We start from the raw sequence: 27,595 nt of genomic DNA, 5'->3' as shown, positions 1-27,595 counted from the left end.
TAGTAAAAACAGAAATAAAATGGATTTTTGACCGTCCGTCTAATGGAATCTCGCAAATACGGCTTGGTTCGCTAAAGTAGCTTCTCCTACGTTGCATAATTCATTCCGGTTTGTGTGAGATATGCCTGTTTTAAGGTTTTGATGGTCCAGATCACTTCCGCTTCTGATTGATCCTTCTCTGGTCTATCTTGGTTATGAAATTGTCCGCGACCCGCTATACATCACTAATATAATTTATTTTATAAATGTGAGATGGAGGAGTTTAAAACCCATTGAAACTCCTCTCATGCTCCATATATCAATATGATTCGAGTTTCATCCATATACCGTGAGTGAATCATAGTCTAAGCACACCACCCATTATAAGAATTTGAGACAATCAGAACTTTAGTGAGATCCACTAGTATCCTCAATCATATTATTCAACCTTTAGATAGATCCAAACCATTAATCAATTGAGCTCACCTTATAAAAGTCTTACCAGCGGTGCCCAGGCCGTGCAAAATAAAAACTTTTAGTTTGCACAGCTTGAGAGGACAATTTCAAATATGGGCCCAAACAAAACTAGGCCCAGCCCATAGGTAGCCTCACTCTCGACCACCCTATTCTAGCTTGGCATCAACCTTACAACAAGGCTATCGATGGGATAGGCCTAGGCTTAACAAAATCAAAATTTGGAATAGGCCCAGCCCAACAACTAAAACCGGACAATTTCTAAATTCATTCCAAAACACGGGTGGCAGCGGGACGGTTCGGCTCATATATCAATTGGCCTGACCCATTTCTTACACAAGCCTGGGCTAAGCTAAATGGGTAGTCCGTAGGGTTTAGGCTAGAAATGTGGCCCATTTAATCAAATGGTCGTGCTCAGGTGAAACCCCACCCTTATATGTTATCGAAGGACTAAGCCAATGACCCGACCCGACCCAACCTGACCCAAAACCATAAACAAAGTATTAGAAAATGAGTATGAATGCTTACATATGATATTTACAAATTGGGTTAGAGTGGCTTACCATGCTTCCCATGTTCCATTCTTAAAGCTAAAGTGGGCCATGATAGGCCGGCTAGGTTTAGCTTAAGCAATTAATTAAATGAGTCAGGCAGTTGCGCTTGGGCTAGATAAATTCTACATGGATGAGGTCAGGTCGGGTATTTTATTGGGTAATAAAATCATAATGGTCATTCATTAGTGTTTCTAATGGTATGGTCCACTTGAAATTTGAATCTTTTTAATGTTAGGAATTGCATACTAAAATAAAATGGAAAAACAGATGGGCGGCGTGGATATAAAAAAAAAATACATCAAGGTGGGGCCCACACGGTTAGGGTAAGTACCAGCTAATATGGTATACTTCTACTCGCATGGTCAACGCGTGTTTCTATGGGTTCACGTAGTGAGTGGGAACTCGCGGACTAGATACCCACCCTTACAGCTACAGTCGCTACCGGTCAATGCTGTGAGGCCCACCATGATGTGGATGTTTTAGCTAACGAGGCCTGGACTGGATTCCGTAATCACCCCTCTAGTGTCCAGCTTGGTACTGGTCCATACTGGTCAAAAATCTCTGTTGGTCGGTCCATCCATTTTTCCTGCTCATTTTTAGGAATCATATGAAAAAAGAGGCAGATCCAAATCTCATGTGGACCACACCAGAAACAGTGGGAATTCAAGGCTGACAATTGAAAACTTCCTGTGGGCAACAGAATTTTTGGATTAAGCTGATTTTTATATTTTTCCCTTCCTCTAGCTCCATGTAACCTTATAAACAGATTGGATGGCAAATAAACATCGAGATGGGCCCTAATAAAGTTTTAACAGTAGGCATTCAATCCACACTGCTTCCAGTGGTGTGGTTCACTTGAGCGTTGGATCTGCCCCGTTTTTTGGGCTCATACTCTAAAATGAACTGGCAATATAAATGGACGGTGTGGATAAGGTCCTCACTACCGTTAGTGGTGGCATGGTGATATGGAAAGATTTGATTGGTGGGGCATTTGCTGTCAGAGATGGGACAAGTTCTCGCTCGGCCAAAAAATAAAAAAAAAAAAAAAAAACCATAAAAGGCCCGTCCCTATATACCTGAAAATTCTAAAAAAATGAGCCCACCATTTGAATCAATTGACACCCGTCTATGTCAGCTAGATAATAATAGTCTTACCAATATAGTTAAACATATGACCATTCTAGTAATAAAATAAGGTTTTTTTAGCCACATGCATGCAAGTTTATATATATATATATATATATATATATATATATATATATATATATATATATATATAGTTAACGTGTTTGAAAATTCTTCATCTATTAATAATATATGTTTTCTTAGTTAACGTATTTGACCATTCTTCATCTACTTACATCAGGCCAGGCATGTGTCAACTCAAAAAATGTTTTGATTAAAAATATTTTCAATAAAAAAAATTTATATATAAATATAAATGTTCGTGAAAAAACTTAGTTTTTTGTACGTTTGGAAAGAATCCCATGTCAAAAAGTAGATAAGAAAATTTTCTCTTAATAAGTAGGGTGTTGAGTACCTTACTATTTGCTTGGTGAATGGAAGGAGCACCGAGACTTGCATGTTCTAGGACAAATGCGCACGGGCATGGACTCGATGCAAAAGTGTGGCCATTTGAGGCGTATGGCTATAGAGGCGCTGGTGGCACACATCACACATGCACGTGTTGCAGATGGGTCGCTCCCTCACGACCTTACACGAATCGGCGCGAGGTACATGCGAGTCACAATGCGATAGTGGCTAAGTGAGATGGGTTAGGTGGCTAGATTCGGAGTGATGTGGGTAAGAGGTCTAAGAGATACCTCCTAGCCTTATATAGGAGCTAAACTAGCCGTTTAAGAGGCCTAGTGTAACTGTTTATGAAGTAATTAATCAAACCATTCAGACACTACCAAAAAATAGGGCAACGCCGACGGCTTTTAGCCGTCGCATGGTCCGTCGGTAAAGGGTGCGTCGGCAATGCTCGCCGACGGATAAAAACCGTCGGAGTTTTCGGTGGCTAAAATCCGTCGGCGTTATCGACGGCTAGAATCCGTCGGCATTATCGGCGGCGAAAATCCGTCGGTGTTGTCGGCGGCTAACATCCATCGGTGTTATCGGCGGCTAAAATCCGTCGGTGATTCTCATAAATTTAAAAAAAATAAAAATTTTGGATGATATATATGATTTTGATTTCTTCTTCTGTGTAGACTTTTCCTACTCAAATGACTTAGTTCATTGCTTTGGAGAAATTGGCATATCTAGTTATGGATGTGAATTAATCAACACACACATCCAAAACTAAATATACCCATTTCTCCAAAGCTCTGAACGAACCAACCTATTGGAGAAGGCAAGTCTACACAATAATAGAAAAGGAAGAAATCAAAATCAAATATATCATCCAAATTCCAAATATTTGGATTGGATATATGCTTTAAAAAAAAGAAACCACATATCATTTAAGTCTGTGCATTTACAAGTAATAAATCCAAACCGTTCAGTTGGTGGGACCCAGTATATGCAATTTTGTTCAGATCCTGAGCCCCGGTTGGTTGAAGCTGTTTGTACCATCTGACTGTTGACAGTTTTTCATTTCAACCATCATTACAGCATCCGTGGGGTCCATGACCACTATCAGAAAATTATCTAAAATGCTCCTCAGTCCCTTGAAAAGACAACTTAGAATATTTAAAGAACATGATAAGACATTTTAAAGGAAGTTGAGGTTTGCTCCTGTTGTTTAGATTTCACCTGTAAAAACCCTACAACGGCTTTAGATTTTCCTGCATCTTTTCCTCCTTTGATGTGAGTAGACAAGCCATGATCTTTGCTGCACTAAACCAAAATATAAGCACTTCTCTAATCAATGCTAAAGATCTACATTTTTCAGTAACTGAGTTACTATACATATAAAAAAAATAGTCTAGAGATGGCCAATATGAAAAAAAAAAAAAACAAAACAAAACAAAAGATATTAAGAATTTTGAAATTGATTCCATGCGTGCTCACATTTATGCTCCAGATAACCAAACTGCATCAAAATGTGATTAACCATTGCCTTGATAACCAAGTTGCATCAAAATGTGATCAACCATTGCCTTCATGTCATCCATATGGTGGGGCCTACCTGATGCATGGATTGAAAATCCTTGGCAAATGCAGCCACAAGCTAAGATACAAAGCCATCATTCCATAACTACCAAAGAATATGCACAAGTGAATTAGTACCTTTTTTTTTTTTTGGCAAAATAAAAAGACTGCACCAACAACTAGCTGTAGGTTAGCTTAAAATCCATTCCTATAAACATTTTCTCTTGAAAATATAAAAGATTTTCAAGGGAAAAAATTAGAAATAAAAAATTTGGAATACGAAAGAATCGTCATACCATACTTCCAGTTGTAGGTGATCAGTTTTCTAATAAGAGAGCTATTATGGTGTTTAAAGAATACTACAAGAATCAAGAGTTCAATGGCCAAGCATCCATAAACAAGTGCCAAAGCTTTTGGATAATCCTAACTGTACCTGAACTTTTAAAAATCCCAGCAGTCCTCTTCCTAACTCCCATTTTTTCTCAATCATTCAGCATTGCGCCACATATCAAATAAGAAACTATCTTCACAAATTGACCAATTTGCATTAGTACAACAAATTTATTCAAGTTTTGTTTACTTGGATGGAAATGAGAATATTTGAAAGAGATTGCCCATGTGTCATGGAAATGTACAGCAAGCTTCTCAACATGGACAGTAGCTATCACAGCTTCAAGCATTGGAACAATCGTGCCAGTAACACAAGAAAGATGCATGTAAAGAAAACAAAACCAGAATGAGTATCTGGTTAGGCATGCTAAGATCTTAGTTATCATGCATTCAATCTCAGTCAACAAAGCATTTCCTAACCAATACCCGTACCACACTTGAGCTCAATTACGTATAAAAATAATAGATAACACAGAGCTTCTGTTAACTATGCAACTCTAGTGGATGCATTCACTACATTGTTGATTTAAGATCTTTGGCTTACTTCACTTCAGTTAATGATTCCATCCCCTCAATCTCATGTGTCAGCAAGGTGTAAAGTATCAGTCGAAACCAGTATGCATTGTGCACATATTGGCTGATGTACATCCTGGCACGTGTGCACGCTCACGCACACAACACAAAACCAAAAAAGAAAGCAAAAAAACAAAAAAACAAAAAAAAATGAATGAAGAAGAAGGAAGAAGGAAGATGTTTTGGGTTAGCCTGTTAGTACACACCCCACTGTCTACCTAATCTTTTGTAACAAAAGGAAATGCATGGATCGTCCAACAGATGTTTTGGTAATGCATAACATAATCTCACCCACCTCATTTAGAAGCTTGAATAGACAATAGACAATAAGCGAGGATATTGTCTGTTGAAAGATGCAAAACCAGTCCATTGAAGCCATTGCCAAAATCTTCTGGGTCAATAACAAAGGCACACTGAAGATACCCCCAAAACAATCTAATTACCTGCTGCAACACTAAAATCACATAAATAGAATATCCAAAACTGCCCAAATCTAATTACCTGCTGCAACACTAAAATCATATAAATAGAATATCCAAAACTGCCCGAATCTAACCCAAAAACATCTGATGTGCAGCTATACAGATCATCGAAATTGTGGGTCTCATAACTCATTATGGGTGGAGCATCTCAAAAATCACACTGATCAAGCAATCCTCACTATCCAATTGATGGCTATCAAGTAGATGGTCAAAAGTAAATAGTGAGTAGTCCAAATTTGAAGGTGTTAGAAATGGGAAAGAAAACAAAAAGAAAAAAAAATAAAATCAGAATCAAGTAAAAACCATAGATTCAAAACAGGGAGACCGTAGATTGAACTCCCCAGAAGTGGAACCTAACTCCACTTTATGAGAATCAGATCTAAGGTTGATGTGGAGATGCATCACAAATCACCTGTACGTGGGACATGAGAACATCTCCAATGTACCCATGGCACTCGTGTAGTGGGTAAGACCATCCATTCTGTAAGCCCATTCACCTGTGCCCCCCAGATTTTCATCATCATCACAGCTGAATATTGAGTTTGAATTCTAAAATGTTTCAAGATCTAAACAAAATTACAAGTGAATTTTCCTCTAGTTTCATCAATTATGAGAAAATATATTCAAATCATTGAATGAAGAAATCCAATATAATAAGCTAATCAAATAATAATAAATCATTTACTCAAGAAATAACGAAAACTGGGCCATTCCATCCAGATCGTGGGCTTAACTGTTTGAAAGAGATAATGGTCTGCAGCCAATATTCAATGATTGAAACCAGATAGTGAGGATCATCTGATCAGTATGATTTATGGGAAATGGTCTATGGATATTTTATCGCATCATTTCCTAGGTAAAATGATCTTGTAAAACAGTAACAAGCATGTTATATTTTTATTGTAATTAACTTAAAAATAAATAAATAAAATTGACCAGCCAGTAGCAGGTTTCCATATGCTCATTCAAGATTGTGTCACCAGTTCTGTTCATAAATTTCACTCCACTTATCATCCAATGATCTCAGCAAAATCAACACAAAGTCGTGTGACGAGACGACATGTAAAATAGAAATCAAACAAGGCTATCCATATAGCTTCATCACAGTGACAAATCTAGTTCTTGGCAATTTCTCGGCCATGAATTTCTTTAGTTATTTTCAATATTTCACATTTTTCTTGCAGTGTTATTGAAAATATCTCCCTTAAAATAAAATATTTAAAAATTATCGATTATAAATTAATAAATTTTAGTTTAAAATATAGGAAGATATGAAATGATTTATTTTAGTGGTTTTTACCTGAAAATTTCTTGGAACATATGATATTTCTGTAATGTGTTTTAACTCTTCAATTTACCAAAATGTTCCATTTACTGTATGGATGTAGGATGAAAGTCTCTTCCAATGTTACCTGAATGGACTGTCAGGATTATAGTCAGGTTGTCTGAGATATACTCCCTATTAACCAGTAATGTGTTACCATGTTCATGGCACATGCATTTGAGATGTGGGTCATTCCTCAAGTGGCCCCCACCATTGACATGCCATTGCCCAAAAATAAACAAGCCCATTCATCAAACAAGCCACACTTGTGTAAGAAAATGGACGATCAGGAGTGGATTAGGCCATCGTTTTCGGGCCTTGGATTGTTCATAGTGGGAAATGACTGCTGAATGGCTAGGATTCCATATATGTCTCGCACATTTCCACGTGTTCTAGCAATCTTACCGTCCAACTCATGCTACTATGCAAGCGATTATACTTGGGAGTGTAATCTCTTAAGGTGATCTGCTCATGCATCCGGATGGATTGAAACATATTGATTTCAGATACCAAAATAGCCCATTCCAAAGACCCCAAAATCAGTCAGGCCTTAGAAACCAAAGAACCCAACTAAAAGTAGAAGGAAAAGGAGAGATACACATCAGATTCCTTCCTCTTTTATGCATCTTTGCTGCCTTTGTTCCATTTTGAATTGCTTTTCTCAGCAATGGCAGCACCACAGCATCACAGTAGCAAAGAGGGAGACTGCTACTTTCTGCAATGTTTCGTGATCTAATAAAACAAGAGGAGACTCATGAAAGAAAAGGAAAAAAAGAGAAGAGAAATCAAGGGGCCGTTTGAATGACCGTAAATCAGATTACAGGCGTTTGGACGAGTAGATCTACCTCTAATCAGACTGCAGGATGGAAGATGACGCTCGATGGAGGATTTCTCGATGGAAGATGATGCTCGATGGAGGATTTCTCGATGGAAGATGAAAGAGGGAAAAGAGGAAAAGAGGGAAACGAGGAAAGGCGCTCGATGAATTTGGAAATCCTCTTTCAAATAACATAGCATTTTCAAATCCGTATCTTGTGAGTTTTCCACTACACAATAACACAAACTCTATTAAATGTCGTACACAAATGGGACCAGTTTCTGGATGGTTAAGATGTATTATATAATAAAAATTATAAATATTTACCATTTACAACTAGACCGATTATTTGGATGGTCTGGATAACTCTATATCTTAGCCACTATTGTTATTAACAAGTCACCACTATTTTAAATCAAATGCAAAACTCACAGTGCAAATGGAACAATGAAAACATTGAATTTAGCTTTGGACCTGGTATGGCTCTATGGGCCCCACCATGATTCATTTGATTCATCCACTCCGTCCATCCATTTCTCCACATCCTTTTGGGATTGATCCCCAAAATTGAGCACTAATTAAGTCTCAAGTCGACCACAAATGAGAACATTCTGGACGGTTGAACGTCCACCGTTCAGAACCTGAGTACGCCGACGGATTTATTGGGTTTCGCCGACGGCTTTTAGCCGTCGGATATTCTGACGGAGTTTAGCCGTAGCCAAAACCATCCTAAGTCCGTCGGGTTTGCCCTATTTTTTGGTAGTGAGAAATTGTTGCATGTAACTAGCCCAACAGTCATAAACTGCTAGCCACTGTATGTATCTAAACGATTAGCATACAATTAGACTTCCACATGCAAAACAGGAAAAAATTGTCAAATAACAAGTAGTTTCTCACCAATAGTCAGAAACAGTCCATTGTAATAATGACCCTAGACCAAAATGTCCAACCATCCTTGGCTATATAAACCGAGCTTTGCTAGTTCAATTCAACAACACAAACCATTTGACTTGTCCATTAAGCTCGTAGTGTTCTCTGAATAAGCTAGCATGTTCAATATAAACATAAGCCAGTAAGTCCACAAGAACCAGACCAGTGTAGTGGTCCGATCCAACAAACCCAATCTTTTACTTTCTATCTCTTTTTCAATTTGGAAATTTTCTTTTTATCTGCTAGAAAAAACTGTGTTTACATAGTTCCATCAGTGGTTCCTTCGTGCTTGCTGAAAGAAGAACCACGCATAGGCTTGTATACCGGAAGCTATTTGCCTGCTACATGTCAGCAATCCCAATCATTTGAGAAAGGGCAAAATAACGTTTTAAGGATAGTATGATCACACGTGCTTCAGCCTGTCCTTAATTTTATATTTTTGGTTTCTTATTTCCTTTGATTTTACAGCAATTGTAAATCCGTAATTTGAGATTATCAAATATTAACACTTATTTGATGTGGACCTAACTTGAAACTAAGGTCTAGTGACCCAATGGATACCATAGGTCATCAAAAAATCAAAGCTGGCATATCTCAGTCAATTATAACTTTTCAGATCAAATTATCAGAAACCAACCCATAACAACCTCATCTCTTATATAATTTTCACTTCTCACTTTGAACTGAAAAGCTATAATTATGTGGTTTTTGCTATGGCGGCCCATTAATGGTTCAATGGACCACATAGATGATTTGAATTCCCTAAACATCTATACTTATATGCTCTATAGAGGTGCTCTGTAGGGCCTGTTTTACGGAGAGGATTCCTTGAGAAAATAATTAAAGAAAAAAAAAGTAATGATGAGTGTGAAAAATAAACATCACCTTAGTCCCTCAAAAGGTTTCACTGGTAGGCGTCATTATCCCCACTATTTTCTGTGGCGGTCCACTCTTATGCTTTGGATATGATTCAATTTTGGTCTAATGCTAAAAAATGAGTTGGAAAAATGGATGGACAGTGATGTAGAGCGGGTCGTGGACACTTTTATGTTCAAGATGGACCAGAGAAGGCCCGAAAGGAAGTAGAAGTCATAAAGACCATCAGAACCTTAAAACAGGCATATCTCGCAAACTAGAATGAGTTACTCGACGTATCATATATGATTTTGGGGTAGGGCTACTTTATCTAACAAACTTGGCTATGCCGGATTGCCACGCTGAATTTGTGAAATTCCATCAGATTGACGGTCAAATTCCATGTTTATTTCAGTTTTTATTATTTTTAATAATTTTTTGTTTGATTGTAACTTTTCATCCGTTGGGCTTTAGGAGTTGTGTCTAACATGAAAAGTGTTTAGAAAAATTAGGAGAATAACGTGGTTAAGTCATATAGGACACTTACTAGAAAGAGTAAATTTACTATTTATAGTAAGTTACGAATTTTTTTCTGAACTTATTCCAAGTCTTGGTATCCCGATTTACAGGGTTGTAGACTCGTTTATTTCATCTATCAATCTTCAATAAATTTATTTCGACTTTCTAGAATTATTTCTAGTTTCTATTTTTTCTCGTGGATTCGAGAAGTCTTTGTGAGGAGTCCAAAGAAACTTCGTGGATTCGAAGTAGTTATCCTTGAGGAAGATGGTGATCGACCTCATCACGTTCATCCCTGTGTCAATAGTGTAGATAATGAGACGTACATAGAGGTGACTCCAAGGAGGGAACTCAACCTATATGATGTTGTTATTGGTTGGTGCTCTGTAGACCCCCACCATGATGTATGTGTTTTATCCACACTGTCCATCCATTTCAACCAGTTGCTTTTCAAAATGAAGTTTGCTATGAATTTCAAAGTTGCCCACACAATCCACACTTCATATCAAAATGAAGGTGTCATTAAAAATGACCCTCTTAAAGGTGCATCCAAATGGGTCATTCTACATACTTTAAAGTACAAGACAGACCTAATTTGTTGTTGGGCTTGAAAAATTAGGCCCTTCCTAGGTCCTGAGCCTTAAGGCTCAACCCTAATCTACGCAAAACAGGTTGGACCAAGATCATGAATAGTATTAATCAAGAATTTGGTCACGTGGTACATTTGTGAAATTTGCAAGTGTTTCATAATCGATTTTCAGTCCAATTCAAACCGAATGATATTGACCTCTAGAGTCGGGATAAAGCAGTATTTGATCGAATGGTTTGGAGACTAATCATCTATTCAACCAAGTATCAAGTGCACTAATCAAGCAATTTGCGATGGTTGGGACTCTTCCTCCAATGAATTCTTTTTTCCTTGAAAACCAAGGACTTTCAAATTAACAGTAATTATATGATTGAATGGAAATGAGTTGAAGATGGATATGGAAAAGCGAGACTTACCACTAAAACGGAATCACGAACATGACTGAGAGCAACAGAGTACTTTGTCGAGCAGTGCACTGATAAGCAAATGAAAATGTAATGTTGAGACTTACAAGCTACTATCAACCCAATGTATGAGCGTGTAATGCTCCTAAATTCGGCACTCAAATATGGTGACTCCGGTCCCAAATTCAAGAGCGTCGCAATATGATGATTGGGTCCAATGACACCAGCCTTGGCAATACTCCAATTTTCACCGCTAGAGTACGATGCTCTCACAACATAAACCCAAGTTTCACCCTGGGAATGCCTACTTCCCATTTACATACATAGTTAAATTAACTTTTAAACATCAGAGAAGTGCATGTTAGAACACAATGGATAGTCAGTGATAAGCAAGGACAACTAAAATCATAAATTGCATGGGCACTCAATTAAATAAGTGTACAAGTCCAAAAGGGGTGCTCATAGGAACCAACACAAACCATAACATAAACCTAAGTTATGAGACATGCAACATTAAGGGAAAGCCACAATAAGAAAAACAACGGTTTATGATCGCACTGGGTCAACAGTGCATCCATTGTTTGGTTTTTTGAATTCAAGATGTGAGTGACTAACTTAGTGAGAAAACCCCACAAGGTTACACAATGACATATTAACTGAGTATAGTTTCATAGGAAAAAAAAATTCCAAAACAATCATAGTTTATGATTTATCTTGTTTAAATGTGTAAATGCATGAAATGCTCATCACACTAGGGATGCTCATTCAACCAAACCAAATTCATCGCACAGGGGTCGTCCTACCAATCGGAAAAAATGCAAGAGACTGAGTTGTGCAAAACAGTTGACTTATCTCATAGTAAATAAAAAGGACATTTGACAATAGTCTCGGAGCCAGCAAAAATGCCCCAAGAAAAGGTACGCGTGCTACCACAACATCTAGATTAGCCACCCGATAATGCCACTAAAAGGGTCACTCATACAGTGGCCCGGGAGCCAGCAAAAAAATTCAATAAATGGTGCATGCTATCACATCATCCAAATTAGCTACCTTTTAAAAAAAAAAAAAATTTAATGAGAACATTTTTTTCTTTTCATTTAAAAGCCAAAGATTTACACGAGAGAGATTTCGGGCGGGCCTACCAACAAAAGACGATAGGCCCGCCTATCATGAGAAAAGAACAACAGGCACCAAAGAGAGAATCAACTCTCCCTCAAATTACCCAATCCTACCCTATCCAAAAATAAGAGAGATTTCTGGTGGACCTAATCTGAACTCGACTCAACTCGGTACCGAGTCCACCATGCCTGACCCGATTCGAGTCTAACCTGGACTAACTCAAACCGAGTTTGATCCAATCACAGGGACCGAGTCGGGTAGAGTCAACACCAAGTCAGGTCAGGTGTGGCGAGAAAGTTAGATTGGATTTTATATATATATAGACACACACACACACACACACACACACACACACACACACACACACACACACACACTTACCCAAACCTGGGTTGATTCGGGTTTTAGATCGAGTCGAATTAGTACCAGTTAGATTTTGGGTGAGTCTGAACGAGTCGGACAAGTCAAGTATACCGAGTTGAGTCGCCTCGTGCCCATCTCTAGCTATAGTTGATAATTATGGTAAAGAAGGTGCGGGGCTCTCAATAACCCGTGCCCGCCCGAAAAAATAAAAACTTCGCTCTCAATAAGCCGTGTCCACCTAGAAAAATAAAAACTTCTAGCAGGCACAGCTTGACGGCCTGGCCTGACAGTTTTAAATATGGACCCAAACCAACCCAGGCCAAGCCCATTGGCAGCCTCACTGATCTATGGTTCCTAACTATTCTTATCGACCTTATGACAAGGTCGTTGATGGGATGGGCCTTGGATTAACAAAATCAAAATGTGGAATAGGCCTAGCCCAACAACTGAAGTCCGGCCAGGTCAGGTCAGGTGGGTTGGACTTGAAAAATTCTAATTAATGGACTTGATGAATTCTGAGTGGGTCGGGTTCGGCTGCTGGCTAATGGTTCGCAGGTTAAGTTTAGAGAGAATTAATTGGCTTGTTTAGAAAGTAAACTGCTATCTAACATGTGTGGCGTAGAAAACCACTCATTTTGTTGTTAGAATGATCAAGATTTCAAGTACATCCGTCTGGACCTTAATTTATGTTACACCCAGCAAATAACTTGCAAATTTCATGTGTGTGTGAAATCCAACCCGTCCAATAGGTTGGCCCAACCATTGGGATTTCCTCGTGCAAAAATTATCCACTTCCACTTAGAAACTGGACCACGCTTGAAATTGTTTATTTCTCAATGGCTAAATAATGTTATTAATATGTCGTTATTTATCACCACATCCACATTTCAACAATACATGAACGAATACAGCAATATAAAGAAGAAGAAGAAGAAGAAATCATCACAGCCCTAGGATGGAGGGTGATAATATGCATGCATGGTAAAGATGGTCTGCAAGAATGTAAGGACCAGAAGAATAATAGCAGCCCCAAAAGGGAAAATGGACCAGAAACTGTTGAAGTAAAATCTCTTCAAGCTCTCCATACATGCACCGTAAGTGGTCTGGCGATGCTGATTAATCTCCCAAAACACGTCGGAGAGATAGAACTTGTTTGTCGAAACGGTTAATGTCTTAGCCAACATTTTGAACAGGTTAGCCACCTCATGATCTCTCCCTAGCCAGTTCACGATAATCCCACTCTCGCAGAGGGTCCCCACGTCAATGGGGGAGTTGATCAGACAATTCATGAAAGCGGTGTAGTCTGTGAAGTGATCAGTGCATGCAGAGTAGCATTGCTCGAACGCAATCAGATTGAGGAACACAGAGTTAGTGGATTCACCAATTACGATGGTCGGTATCTCCATTGTGCCGGCTTTGAATTTCACGTCGAAGAAGCTGTCCGCCGCCTCCGCTTTCTTGAACTTGATTCCAGCCTTCTTAAGTGCCTTTGTGGATTTTATCAGGTTGAAGTCATTAGCCTCCCTTTGATTTAGCTTTGTTGGTTTGTATTCTTTGGGTGTAGGAAGTAGGCTAGAGTGGAAGAGATGGAGTAAATGCTTGGGTTTGATATTGGGGTTCTCTTTTGTGGCTGTTTCAATCTTGGGCACCAGTCCTTGGAAGAAATCAAGGGCTAGGCGAGTCAGGGAGGGGCAATCATGACCGCCCAGGACCTTCATCAGATCGAATAGGCGTTGGAGGATGATGAATGGTATTTGATTTTCAAACATCAGTAAGTCATTCTGAAGCTTGCTCCACAGCCAGACCATGTTGAAGATGGGATCGTCTTTGTGGCCGGTGATTAGCCCGGCCACCTTGCAAAGGAGGGCAATGATGAAACAACCATCGATTACCATCATTTCAGCGAAGTTGTTGCTGCTGAGATAGATGGCCTCTGAGTAACAGGCCCGGGCCTTTTTCTCCACTGATTTGACGGCATCCAGGTACCTGTCTAAGATCTCAAGAAATGATGTCGCGGAGGTAGTTGTTTTTGTTGTTATTCATGGCTTGTAGGGTCTTATTAGAATGGTGGAAAGGGCCGATGGAGACGATCTGGGGGACATAGGCATTCTTTCCACCTTGATGCAAGCAGTTGGGGACTCGGTGGATCGAACATGAGCCTTTGATGCTCCATGACTCCTTTTCGTCACTGTCTACTTGTATGGTATGATGGTTCGGTTCATGTTGCACCATTTCAAGTGAACTGCTATCTGCGGACATCTCTCTCTCTGATACAAACACTCTCTCTCCCCTCAAAACAGCTCTCTCTCTCTCTCTCTGACACACACACTCTCTCCCACTTAGACTCTCTCCCCCCAACAGCTCCCTCTCTACACACACACACACTCTCTCTCCCACTTAGACTCTCTCTCTTTCTCTATCTCTGATACAAACACTCTCTCCCCTCAAAACAGCTCTCTCTCTCGCTGACACACACACTCCCTCTCCCACTTGGGCTCTCTCCCCCCAACAGCTCTCTCTCTCTCTCTCTCTCTCTCTCTCTCTCTCTCTCTCTCTCTCTCTCTCAAAATCGTGTTGAGAATCCTTGATCTCGCTTTTCAATCAAAATGAGGATAGATGTTCAGATCTTATACGCGAAATAGGTAAGTGAAGAAAATGGTTTTTCTACTTTAATAGAGTACTCATAGTTCGTACACAATCAATCAGAAATGCACGTATGGATCACGTGTCACTCAAATAAAGCCGTCCAGTTATGGGAACGAATTTAGATTGGCCATCTGCTAGCATTTTAGAGTTGAACAGTGACGAAAACTAGCTGATTTGTAGACATCCAATGGACGGTTGGAATATGTAAAACGCTGGTACTTCAAATAGTCTCTTAGGATCAACCGATCTGATCTTAGCAGTTCAACGCTATTTTGAGGCCCGCTATTTGTGGAGTTTAAATGGATATATAAGTGTGCCACGTGTACAGTTGCTGAGGGAATCGGATTGGCTACTCCCATGCCACAAGCCAATGGCTGTGGTCGGTGCTCTGTGGGCCCACCATGATGTATATTTTCATCCATGCCGTCCATCTATTTTTATAGATCATTTCATGGTATGAGACCAAAAATGAGGTACATACCAATCTCAAGTGGACCACATTACAGGAAAAAGTGTTGACTGAACGTAGTTCATTAACAACTTTTTGAGGGCATAAAAGTTGATATTTGTTTTTTCGGGTCTGTATGACCTAATAAACAGATTGAATGTCAAATAAACAGTATACTGGGCCTTAGCAGGATTTTCATGGTGGATATCCAATCACTACAGTTTTACTGTGTCGTGGTACACCTGAGATTTATATACCTCTCATTATTTTTAACCAAACCCTAAAATGATCTTTAAAAATAGATGAACGGCATGGATGAAACACATACATCATGGTGGGCCCACAGAGCACCGACCATCAGCCACCGGGCTGGTAGCAGGGGAGTAGCCAATCCGTTTCCGTTGCTAAGTGCGTGCGTACGATCCATTAGCGTACGATCCATTAGCCTCAGCCAGAGTATCAGGTAAGTCTACGTACGTGTACAAATTCTCATTCCTGCATGCATGGAACCTTCTACTACTCGCACGGTCATCCCGCGCTTTCGTCGGTGGGCGCGGTTGGTAGGGCACGCGGATTTCATACTTACCCTGCCAATGGGTCCGGTGCTCTTTGGGCCCACCACGATCTATATGTTTTTATCCATGCCGTCCATCCATTTTTCCAGATCATTTCAGAGTATGACACTCAAATGAGACGGACCCAAATCCATCCCTTCATCCATTTCTGTATGACCTATTCAACAGGTTAGATGGCAAATAAATATTAGTGGGTTCCAGCAACTTTTTAATGGTGTGCGTCCAATCACCACTGTTTTCCTGTAGGGTGGGCCACCTATGATCTTGATCGGTCTAATTTTTTGGATTTTCCCAAAAATAAGCCGGCAAAATAGGTGAACGGAGTGGATAAGACAGATAAATCATGGTGGGCCCATATATCACCCACCAGTAGCGACCTCCGTACATGCAGGGTGAGTTGAAATCCAATTCCGTTGACCGTCTAATCTAGACAGGGATTAGGTAGCGAGAGTGGGTGCGTGTGAACGTAAAAAAGAAAAGGCCTCCCCCACAGAAAGGGGGCATGTCGTGGTGTGTTATGTTGACGTCACCGAGTTACGTGGCCCCACCATGATGTGTTATATCAAGCTGTCCAATCATTTTTCTAGATCATTTTAGGGCATTATGGTAGGGCCGAATTTTGAAAATCATTTTTCAGCATCTTGTAGAGCATACGTTATATCACTTTTCTGGGATTGAATACAACGTAATCTTTTTCACTAAAAAATTATATAACTACTAATTCAAGTGTAAGAGCACTTTGACCTGAAAAACTTTTTAAAACTTGTTGGATAACTACGCTTAGAATATTTGAAAAAATCCCACAGTTTTAAGAATTCAACCGACACAATGCTCATATGTCAAAATCCCAAAATAAAAATTGTCTGCCATTTTAGAAATCAGCTAATGTGAGTCAGTTAATGATATTATTATAATTATGGTCACAATAATTTTTTCTTAGCCACATCCCTGCACCGTATACTTAATCATAATCATATATCTTTTCCAAGTCAACATATATGACCATTCTAGTAATGGACCTAGCTCTTCTACTTACATCAGGCACGTGTCTATGAGAGGGACACATGTGATCTAATTCATCTACTCGGGTTGTCCTAACCATGTAAATATCAAATGTGGACCTAACTTGAAACCAAAGTTTAAAGGCCCAATGAGTACACATTTGATTTAATCTAGTTTAGGTACATGCTCAGTGAAATTAGACGCTGATCATGCAAAAAATACAAGCTGGCCGGTAATTCAAATGAATCACAATAAGGAAATAGTTGGACGAAATGTCCTATCTTGATTTTTATAGGCTCCGCCATGATAATTATAAGAAATCCACTCCAACTATTAGATTCCACAAAAATACTTAGGCCTAATATGTAAGTTACATCAAGGAAAATAATTTAAAGGGTATGTATCACTATGTACATTATTTCCACCCATATGGTCCACCTAAATAACATATGAGACTATTTTTTTTTATACATATATATATGAAAATAGGTCATATATATATATAATAACATACTAAATTTTTTATAGCTTCCGAATTTTTGGGCAAAAAGACTAGGCTTTAGGTCTCATCTACATCTCCCAATTGATATTAATTTTGAATTTCCATCCTCTGTTCGTCATTGATCATTGAGATATTTTAGTAAATATAAATAGTCAAAGCATGTTAATTATAAAAATATCAAATGTTCCGAGGAATTTTCAACTAAAAACCACAAAAAAGTAAGCAAGCAAATAAGCTCATCGACTATGATACTTAGATCTAGTGTCATGTTCGGTGATCCAAACCATTTTCATGACATGCCTCACTGTGGATAGAGACACCCAATAATACTATTCTCGTATTGGAATATACTATCATTTTGATTATTAAACGTGGACAGCCATCTCTCGTCCTGTGCGCTATTAATTTAAATTTTCTGGATTCGTACAATTTAGAAAATTTCCCGGGTTGTATGTTACAAAAGGATTGTTTTCTTTTGTGGTGGGCCCTGTGGTACCGGTACCACTGTAACCCACCGCAAGAAAAGGTCGGTCCCTCCATATATTTATGGAATCCAATCCGTCCATGAGATGCTTCACTTCACCTCACAGAACCCCAACTTTCCAAAATTCAGATCAATCCAAAACTCAGGCCACAAAACAGGGCTTACCATGTGCAGCCTAACCTGCTTTGTGTGTACACACGTGAGCGTGTGATAGAGGTGTTCAGGCCATTCATCCAAGATGAAGGCACAGGTCAAGATTCAGGCTGTTTTGGTACTTGGGTGGGCCCTTGTGAAATTCAACGGTGGTTATTCTCTAGTAGGTCATTCCCTTTCCATTTGCGTACCTTAAATTTGGATTGGGCTGAGCTTTGGGTAGCTGGTACTTTCATGAGGTGACATGTCCTATGGACGGATTGGATATCGTGCATACATCACTGGGGCCTACATCTGCTTGGTACCACGCTGAGATTGCAAATGTTTTCTTTCGGATGTGCTCCGGAGGTACAAGAAAATGTAAGACTCATATGGTGTATTCATGAAATCCACTCCGTCCATCAGATTTATTGCCTAACATTACCATAGTGACCATAAATCAACCCAAATGGAAACTTAGGTGGGTCACAAAACAGAGCATTGATGGAGGGTGAACACCCACCCTTGACTTGCGTGGGGACCACCATAATGTTTATACAAAATTCAGCAATCCAGACACTTCATCTACCATGGATGACAAATTAAGATTTTTTTTTTATTTTTTTTTAAAGGATGTTTCTAGACTCAGGTGGACCCCAATGAGAATCAAAAGCATCCCTCCCATTTTGTTCCTTGTATTGTGGCCCTCTAGAGCTTTGCATCAAGCTTATTTTCCCGAGATAACAGCGAGGGGACGCATTCAATGGACGGGTTGGATGTGATAAAAACTCTCTATCATTTATCAAATGCACTCGGGTAACTATACAAAATTATATTGTGCATATCTTGACTTGAAATTTGGGTGTGCGTATGTGTGTATGGTTACGGGCATACCTGAGCTTATCATAGCTTGGCCTCCAAACTGAACATCTATAATCTCAAGCATTGAGATAAACAAACAAAGAATTTGTGAGCGATCATCTATAATCCAAAATTAAAGTAATTTGTTTATCTATTCAGTCACATGTGAATGAAATTAAGTGATTTGCACGAGGAAATTTATCCTTTTAATGAGTTCTTTTTTACTTTTGAACTGAAATAATTTTTTCTCATTGTGATAACAAATATAAATTGGCTTATGCAATATAAGAATAGAATGGACTTAACTGTATTACAAATGAAATAAAAATAAAAGCATATACAAAAGTATCTATCAAAAATCCAACTTCCTGAAACATAAATAGCAATGCCCAAAATCTAAGTTTTTCTTGGTTTAGCAATTTAGGCACAGTGAAGGAAATTACATTACTAGAAAGAAAAAAAAAAAAAAAATGTCATCCTTGCAATTCAGTACTTAATGTAAATGGAAGGAAATTGCACTATTCCTAAGTTAAGTTAGTGTAGCATAGGCTAAAGTTGGTCCACCGTAAGTATTAGTATGGACGGGTTCTCCTACTTTAAGATACCTCATTTCAACACTTGAGGTCTTGGTATTGATCCCTAAGGGGGGTGGCTAACATGGAGTGTGTGTACTGACATGGGTGTGTACTAACAAGCTAACCTAAAAAAAAAAAAAAAAATCATATAAAAAATGATAGGCATCATTATACTATAGATTTGATTTGTACCGGGTTGATGATGGCTCGAAGCTCTTCAATCTTTTTTATATTTATAAATTTTTAAGGCGGTACAGAGAGATTTTCGTAGCCACTCCTCGTATTTGTTAGTATAATTAAAATAACCATTTGGATTCAAAGACAGTTGTGGCTTTTCAAAAACTGTACATATGTTAGTCATTTATCACGGGTTAGCCATTGGTTACGCGCATGTCCTGCTCCTATCACGTGGACAAGAATTTCTCTCTCGCAATGCCATATGTTAGTGGTAATAGTCTCTTTCTCTATGTGAACATGTGTAGTGCATTATAAAACTCGGTTAACTTGTTATTATTATCTTTTTGCTAAGTGGTTTTAAAAAAAAAATTTGTTTGGCCTTTTATGTGATGCTATTGTGCATCTGATGAATTCTTACGTACTATAACTGTGTTTTGATTGATACCTATTTTTTGTTATAAGGCTATTATGGTGAATAACTAGTTCATACATGAGTAATACGTGCAATATGTGTCTTATAATTGTGACTAGTTAAATTTAATCGTTTTGGACTACTCATAACTTTTCAAATTCGTATCATATTCGATTGCTAGGCCGCTAAAAAGATCTTTCACAAATTGACATCATCTAAATCTCTAAATCTAACATAGACAGGTAACGAGTAAACACTTACACTTTGCAACTCAGGACAAGATTCAAGTAGAAAATAAGGTGGGCCATCTCATGTTGGTGCACATTTTAAAAGTCACACAATTAGAACACTCAAACACTGAACACCGATAGTCAGAAATAAGTTGTGGCCCACATTCAGCAAGCAAAAGTCCTCATCAAATGGCTTGGTCTGATTAATGTGGACCTTCAAATATGGACCTTATTTGACTGGGCACGGTTGAACGGTGTGGATCTCATCCCAGCAAGCCACCTCTTCAATCTTGAATCAATGACAGTAGTATATCATTCTGAATAGCCTATTTGTTTAACCTATTATATTATTAAATTTATCCATGTAAAAATATAAATCAATACAAAAATAAACTAATATTACTATTCCAATTGGTGTTTCCAATATAAAATTGTAATCATTATATAATTTCTTGGCAGGACTCATCTTTTATCTATATTTGACCCTCCAAATATATATCATAATACTTATTTAAATAAATATTTTAAAATATAATGATTACTCATTTATGTTATTTTGACACATAAGGTAAAAGAAACATGCCCTAAAGGTAAAGAGGAGATCCATATGACAACAAATTAGCTTCAGCTGTAGTTTAAAAAACAGTTCTGTAATGACTTTTCTAAAAGTAAATGTATCTAAAAATGATAATTTTGAAAATCAATTTCTGCAAATTAATTTCATCTAGAAATGATTTTTAATGATACCATCTATTTCTCTGGAGTTTTTTTTCCCCCTTAAAAATATAGTTTGGATGCCAGAGTCTTTAAAAAAGTCACTTTACGAAAGAAATGCAATAAGATGCATTTATCAACTCTACTGCCAACAAGGTCTCAAGTAAAGGTCCACCCAGTGAATAAATTCCAACCTTTCATGTTTGTACCACATCCAATCCGTCCAATATGTTGGCCTCATCATAAGGATTGCATTGTACAAAAATCAGCCACACAATGATTGAGTGCACCACACTTGTATTTTTCTATTTATCCATGGATATGCATCGTTTTCCTAACATCCAATCCTCTACTTTACCACTACACAATACATCTTTAACAATGACTATGTCTTACATTTGGATAACCGTTGCCTTATGTTAAAAAAAGAAAAAACAGCTAAAACAGAAATTAATGGTATTTGGCCGTCATCCAAACAGTTTCTTATTTTATTGATCTCACATGTGAAATCATCAGATCAGTCTGATTCTTAAGACATGGCATCTACATAATAGGGACCACCTGATGATCGGCTAGGATCTCGTGCACATGCACTTCCAATGTGCAATCAAGCAGGTACACCTAGTGGCCCAATTTGTTACTCGATCATTACCGTTCATCTTTCTTTTGGTCGTCTTCTGTTTACTTCTTTTGCCTTTTCTCAGGACTATGATCACCATCTGAGCTCTTTCTTTTACTTGTGTTCGAATCTTTTCGAAGCTGATTAGCGTTCATCAATTGCTCTTTGGAAGCTGTAGCTGATGGCTCTGCAGCTTCTATTAGTAGGTGGGCCTCGGCCTTTCGAGTCAGATGGGTCTTGTCATTGGCCTCAAGCTCTCTCACCTTCAGCAGTAGATTGGTCACCACATTTTGAAGGCCTTTCATCTGCTTCTCACGCTCCTTTATCTGTTGCTCTTTTAGAGTGTTCATCTCCTTTTTAAGGCCTTCCATCTTATTCTTACACTTCTTTATTTGTTGCTCCTGTTGTATACAATAGTGGACCGTTTAGTCGTACTGGGACCCAGCATCATACATAATGTGGCTCACCATGATGATCAGGATGAAAAGCACATCATGACCATTGATCTAATTTTAAATTTTATTTAATATATTTTTTTAATTTTTATTTATTTATTTATTTTTAATTTAAAACCGCATAACATGGATCCGATTACAGACCATATTCTGAAACCAAATTCATTCGGGTTTAGCTCCAAAGGTATCAGGAGATAGGGTGATACTGGGTAGATGTGGGCCCTATGATGTTTGAACGACATCCAACACATTCACCGGATGTATCACCCCAAAATATCCGAAAGGATAAAAAATCAGGGTGGTCCAAAACTCACTTGCCACATCACGGAAACAAGCCAGGTAGGAGAGCGGGGACTAGGTGAGACCCGGATCCACCAAGGTGGGTGGGACCCCTGACTGTGGGGCTTACAGTGATGTATGTGCCTTAAATCCACACCGTCCAACCATTTTCAAAGCTCATTTCAGGGAATGACCCCACAAATGAAGCATGCCCAAATCTTAGGTGGACCACACCACAGGAAACAGTGTGATTGAATCCCCACCACTAAAAACGCCATGGAGTCCACCAGAATGTTTGTTTGTCATCCAAGCTGTTGATAAGTTCATAAATAACTATATAAATAGACCATACAGATATCATCTTGATTCAAAGCTTTTGTGGCCACAAGTTTTTAATGGTCAATTACTACTGTTTCCTATACCATGGTCCATCTGAGATTCGGATCTGCTTCAATTTTTTTGGATCATGCCCCAAAATAAGTTTTCTATACAGATGGACGGTGAGGATGTAGTCAAATACATCAAGGTGGGCCCCATAGTCAGGGTCCCATGCACCTCGATGGATCCGGGGTCTCACCTAATCCGCTCCCGCTAGGAAGGGACGCCCACCCCCTTTTCCAACTCAGGTGGACCCCTTGTTGAAAATCGAGGGCGAGAGTCCCCTCCCACCTTGTTCCATGAGTTGTGGGGCACCTGAGTCTTGAATTAAGCTGATTTTGGGCGTTAATTTCTTATCGAGGTAATGCATCTGATGGATGGGTTTGATGTGCTATATACATCATGTGGTCCCATATCTTTCAGGTACCACTAGGCCCACCTCTTCTTCTCGGTGAAACAAATCAGACTTAACAGGATACAATGTGTACCCGAATCTGATGGATGCGGTTTGGCTATGACCTAGCTAGCTGTTGTCAGATCTTTGTGGGCCCCACTATGACATATATGTTTTATGCACGCCGGCCATCCATTTCTCCAGCTCATTTACTATGCACGCCGTCCATCCATTTCTCCAGCTCATTTATGGGCAGGAGCCCAAAAAGAGGCAGATCCAAATCTCAGGTTGACCACACCACATGAAACAGAAACAGTGGGAATTAAACGCTCATAGTTGAAAATATTTTGAGGGCAACATATGTTTTGTATCAAGCTGATATTTGTGTTTTCTCTTATCTAGGTTTTATTTTATTTTATTTTATTTTTATTTTTATTTTTATTTTTAAACCTTACCAGTAAGTTGGACGCGCAAATAAACATTACAGTAAGCCCTAGGAAAATTTTAACGGTGGACATCAATCAACACTGTTTTTTCTGTGGTGTGGTCCACCTTGGATTTGGATCTACCTCATTTTTGGGTTCGTGCCCTGGAATGAGCTGAAAAAAATGAATGAAACAGCATACATCATGGTGAGACCCACAGAGCTTTGACCCCAGCTACCTGGCTGGTGTTTGGGTCAGTAGCCAAACCGCGTCCGAATCTGATCAGATTTTGAACCCATACTTCAGGCATGGCTGATAGGACACACCAGTATCCCGGCCCAAATCTGACCATTGGTTTATTAGTGATTTTTATAGTGGGGCCCACTTTATCATTTGATCCTCAATTGCCTTGCAGACAGTAATGGAACTCGTTGGTATATATAAATATTTAATTTCTAATATATAAATATATTATTTCAAATAGATTAACAGTGAAAATCCAGTCATCCATCCAATCCGGGCCCTTGGATGCATCATTTACATTTCCGAATAACCATGTGATAGCATCTATAGTCTTTCTTTTGACTTACACCACTCTCCTAGCATTCTTCTGACCTGGTTGAATCCATTAGCCATTATAGTGATGATGTACACCAAAGTAGCACTACTTCAACATAGTCTGACCACATTTTAAAGAGCACAAAGGATACTAGGTTCACTTACGAGCCCAATATAGCTCACATAGAGAACAAGATGGAATCGATCTATCACTAATAGTGAATGATTTTGTAGCATGTATACATCATGATTGATCTAATGCTCTTCGTTTGCATGACCATCATGATGTGGGCCGGCCACCATGGCAAACATTAGATGTGGATAGCTAATCATGTGGGGCCTACCTTTTAAATTGGACCGTCCATCATGCAGGGCTAACTTCAAAGTGGGTCATTCATTATTACAGGCCAAACTTTAATATGGACAGTCCATTATGTGGGCCCACTTTATCATTAGATAGTGGTGTTGCCATTATCCCAACAACGCTATCCGAATGGAACTCGTTGGTAACCAAGTGGCTCCTAAGGTTTTGAGTTAGTATAAGTGGGTGGTATACTTGTCATGATCCAGACCGTTAGTCTGGTGGGGCCCACATGGGAATGATCATTCCCCAAACTTATCTCCAATAGGACCCACCTTTCAACCATGTGCCCTACTTGTACGAACTTGAATGTGGAGCATTGTATAATCAGGAAGTGAGGAACACGAAATTAATTGCATGTGAAAGCAAGACTTACCAAAGCCGCTAGCGTTCTCTCACTGTGCGCGGAGGAATCAATCTCACCGTGCTTTGACCCGTCCTCAAGGAGTAGGGTTAGTGCGAGTGGACCCGAAGATTTCTACGCCCGCATAGGAAAACTAAAAAAATGAGAGAGAAAAATAAATTCGACCTCTTACATCATTCATCGTATGATCACTCAAAAAGAAAAAGCCTCATCATCGCTGCTAATACATATGAATATTACTCACGTATGTTCAAACGTACGTGATAAGGGACCAAAATTCAGCCTAATCCAACGCTCAGAGAGAACAAGATGGAGCAATGGGTAGCTAGGGACGTTGATTGCGTGGCGACCCTACCACCCCCGAACTCTGTGGTGGCAAGACTTTGTGGGCCTCACCATAATGTATATGTTTTATCCATGCCACATCCATTTTTCTGTTTTATCCTTGAGCTTTGGATATGCTTTGGGCTCATCTTCTAAAATGAGTTGGAAAAATGGATGGCATGGATAAATCACATACATCAGGGTTGGCCCCACAAAGTCCTGCTTTCATAGAGGTCGGTGGTGGCAATGTCACCACACAATCCGGGTCTGTGTGGGGTCCAATAGGATCAGACACGCCCCACCAGGATTGGGACAGCCCAAGAAGCAGGTCATTCCAAAATTCAAGTGGTCTACATCACATGAACTAAAGGGCTTTAGTTGTGATTTTATGTTGTTCTTTTCGTTGTGGCCTACCAGAGATTTTTTATCAGCCTGTTATCTGGGAACCTAAGGAACATGAGGCAATGTACCAGATGCACGGTTTGGATTCCACCAACACATAACGATGGGCCCTAAACAAGATCGACAGCATGGGAACTCAAGTTTTCTTTCAAAGCCCCTGGTGGTGTCTGCACTTGGACAGTCCAATGAATGAATCTGGACCGTCTATTAGGTCCTCAGTATATTTCAAACGCTGCCCAAAGAATTCAAATCATCCAATCAAAAGCCTGTGAAGTCGGTGAGGATGATTTATGAAGAAAGAGGTCCAATCAGTAATTTGAGCCATCTATTTGTTATTGTTAAGTCTCATCATGGATTGCTTATGGTTTTAAAGAATTACTTCAGGTGCCTAATCCTAACCATCCCATCATCCATGGGTTAAAGAATGGACGGTTGTAAGTAAGAAGGTAAGCTTATGGATGAATCAGGTCATTCTGAAGTGTGATTTTCACACTGTTGCCCATGGACCGTTTACAGGATGCAACGGACAGTGCAGATCAATCCATCGGATCATTGAAGTGTCCCTATGCAATTCATCTTGTTTCATACACTGAACGGGCCGATTTCCAGACCACCCAATATATAAGGTGGGCCACACGTCATTGCAGACATGTGCCCAGCTGGGCCATATATTCATTTGGTATTATCAACCCTCCATTTGTAGAGATTAAAGGCGTAAACATGCTCTTAAATCAGGTGTTACGATCATACCTTAGCCTCTTTGTTTTCTGGTGTTCTGGTGAGGTACGTACTTCTATCTACTGATGAAGAAGGCTGCAAGTAATCAACAGTTAGATGCGATGGGGTTGGAGATTAGCAGCTAATCAAGAGAATATAGCAAGCATGCATGAAGAAAGCTACAGACAACAGTTTCTGGACTACCATGAAAAACACAATTTTACCATCAATCAGCAGCCTACGAAATGACGGTCAAGATGATATCTATATAGTGAAAAGGTCCAAATCGAGTCATTTAACTCGATGCAACTCGCAAATCGACTCACTCACTTCCGGTAGTATGTTTTAATAAAAGGAAAAAAGGGGGCAAACAAATCTGGACCGTTCACTTATCAGATGCGCCCATGAGCTACCACAAAAAAAAAAAAAAAAAAAAAAAAAAAAAAAAAGACGTTTTGCCATGCATCTTTTTTTCATACACTGTGAACGGGCCCGATTTCCAGGCCACCCAATATATAAGGTGAACAACACATCATCACAGACATGCCCAGCTGGGCCATACATGCATTTGGGATTGTCAACTCTCCGTTGGTAAAGATAATTAAGGACTAAACAAGCTCTTAAATTAGGTGTTAGATCATCATACCTTATCCTCTTTCTTTGCCAGTGTGCCGGTGGAGCATGAACTTTCATCGGATGGCGAAGAAGGAGGCTGCGAGTATCAACGGTTAGATGTGAGGTGTCGGAGATTAGCAGGTAATCAAGAGATTATAACGAGCATGAAGAAAGGTACAGACAACACTTTCTGAACCACTATGAAAAACACAAATCTAGCCATCAATCAGCAGCCTACAAAATAACGGTCAAGATCATCTATATGGTGAAAAGGTCCAACAAAAACTCGACTCGGACATTTAGTGGAGCCCCCATAGATCGGAGTTATGAAACTCAGTGACTCGACGGATTTCGAGCTGAGTCATTACGAAACTCGCTAGTGAGGTTGACTCGTCTTATACTCGGCAAGACTGTTCGAGTCTACTTGCTGACTCATTCAACTCGATGCAACTCGCAAATCGAGTCTCTCGTTAATTTGTGG

The 27,595-nt window shown here is 39.2% G+C and overlaps 2 protein-coding genes and 1 long non-coding RNA gene across 3 annotated transcripts; all 3 read right to left on the bottom strand.

Annotated features, from left to right (window-relative positions):
- Nucleotides 1–4,953: 4,953 nt before the first annotated feature.
- LOC131220377 (uncharacterized) lies at nt 4,954–7,818 on the bottom strand. The gene is made up of 3 exons (XR_009158540.1): nt 7,715–7,818; nt 7,470–7,601; nt 4,954–5,509 (listed from the first exon to the last, which is right to left on the bottom strand). It is a non-coding gene; the product is annotated as an uncharacterized LOC131220377 (long non-coding RNA).
- A 5,597-nt stretch (nt 7,819–13,415) lies between these two features.
- Nucleotides 13,416–14,363, bottom strand: LOC131219944 (UPF0481 protein At3g47200-like). The gene has a single exon (XM_058214928.1). The coding sequence runs from the start codon at nt 14,361–14,363 to the stop codon at nt 13,416–13,418; it is 948 nt and encodes a 315-aa protein (XP_058070911.1).
- Nucleotides 14,364–21,513: 7,150 nt separating this feature from the next.
- Nucleotides 21,514–27,192, bottom strand: LOC131220376 (uncharacterized). Its single transcript, XM_058215316.1, has 4 exons — nt 27,146–27,192; nt 26,533–26,595; nt 25,069–25,170; nt 21,514–22,243 (listed from the first exon to the last, which is right to left on the bottom strand). The coding sequence occupies exon 4, from the start codon at nt 22,211–22,213 to the stop codon at nt 21,905–21,907; it is 309 nt and encodes a 102-aa protein (XP_058071299.1). The 5' UTR covers nt 22,214–22,243; nt 25,069–25,170; nt 26,533–26,595; nt 27,146–27,192; the 3' UTR covers nt 21,514–21,904.
- Nucleotides 27,193–27,595: the final 403 nt, after the last annotated feature.

This window comes from Magnolia sinica, chromosome 12 (genome assembly GCF_029962835.1).
Source record: "Magnolia sinica isolate HGM2019 chromosome 12, MsV1, whole genome shotgun sequence".
In the NCBI taxonomy this organism is placed as follows: domain Eukaryota; kingdom Viridiplantae; phylum Streptophyta; class Magnoliopsida; order Magnoliales; family Magnoliaceae; genus Magnolia; species Magnolia sinica.
The sequence above is the reverse complement of the archived record's forward strand: the minus strand, read 5'-3'. Positions and strand labels throughout refer to the sequence as shown.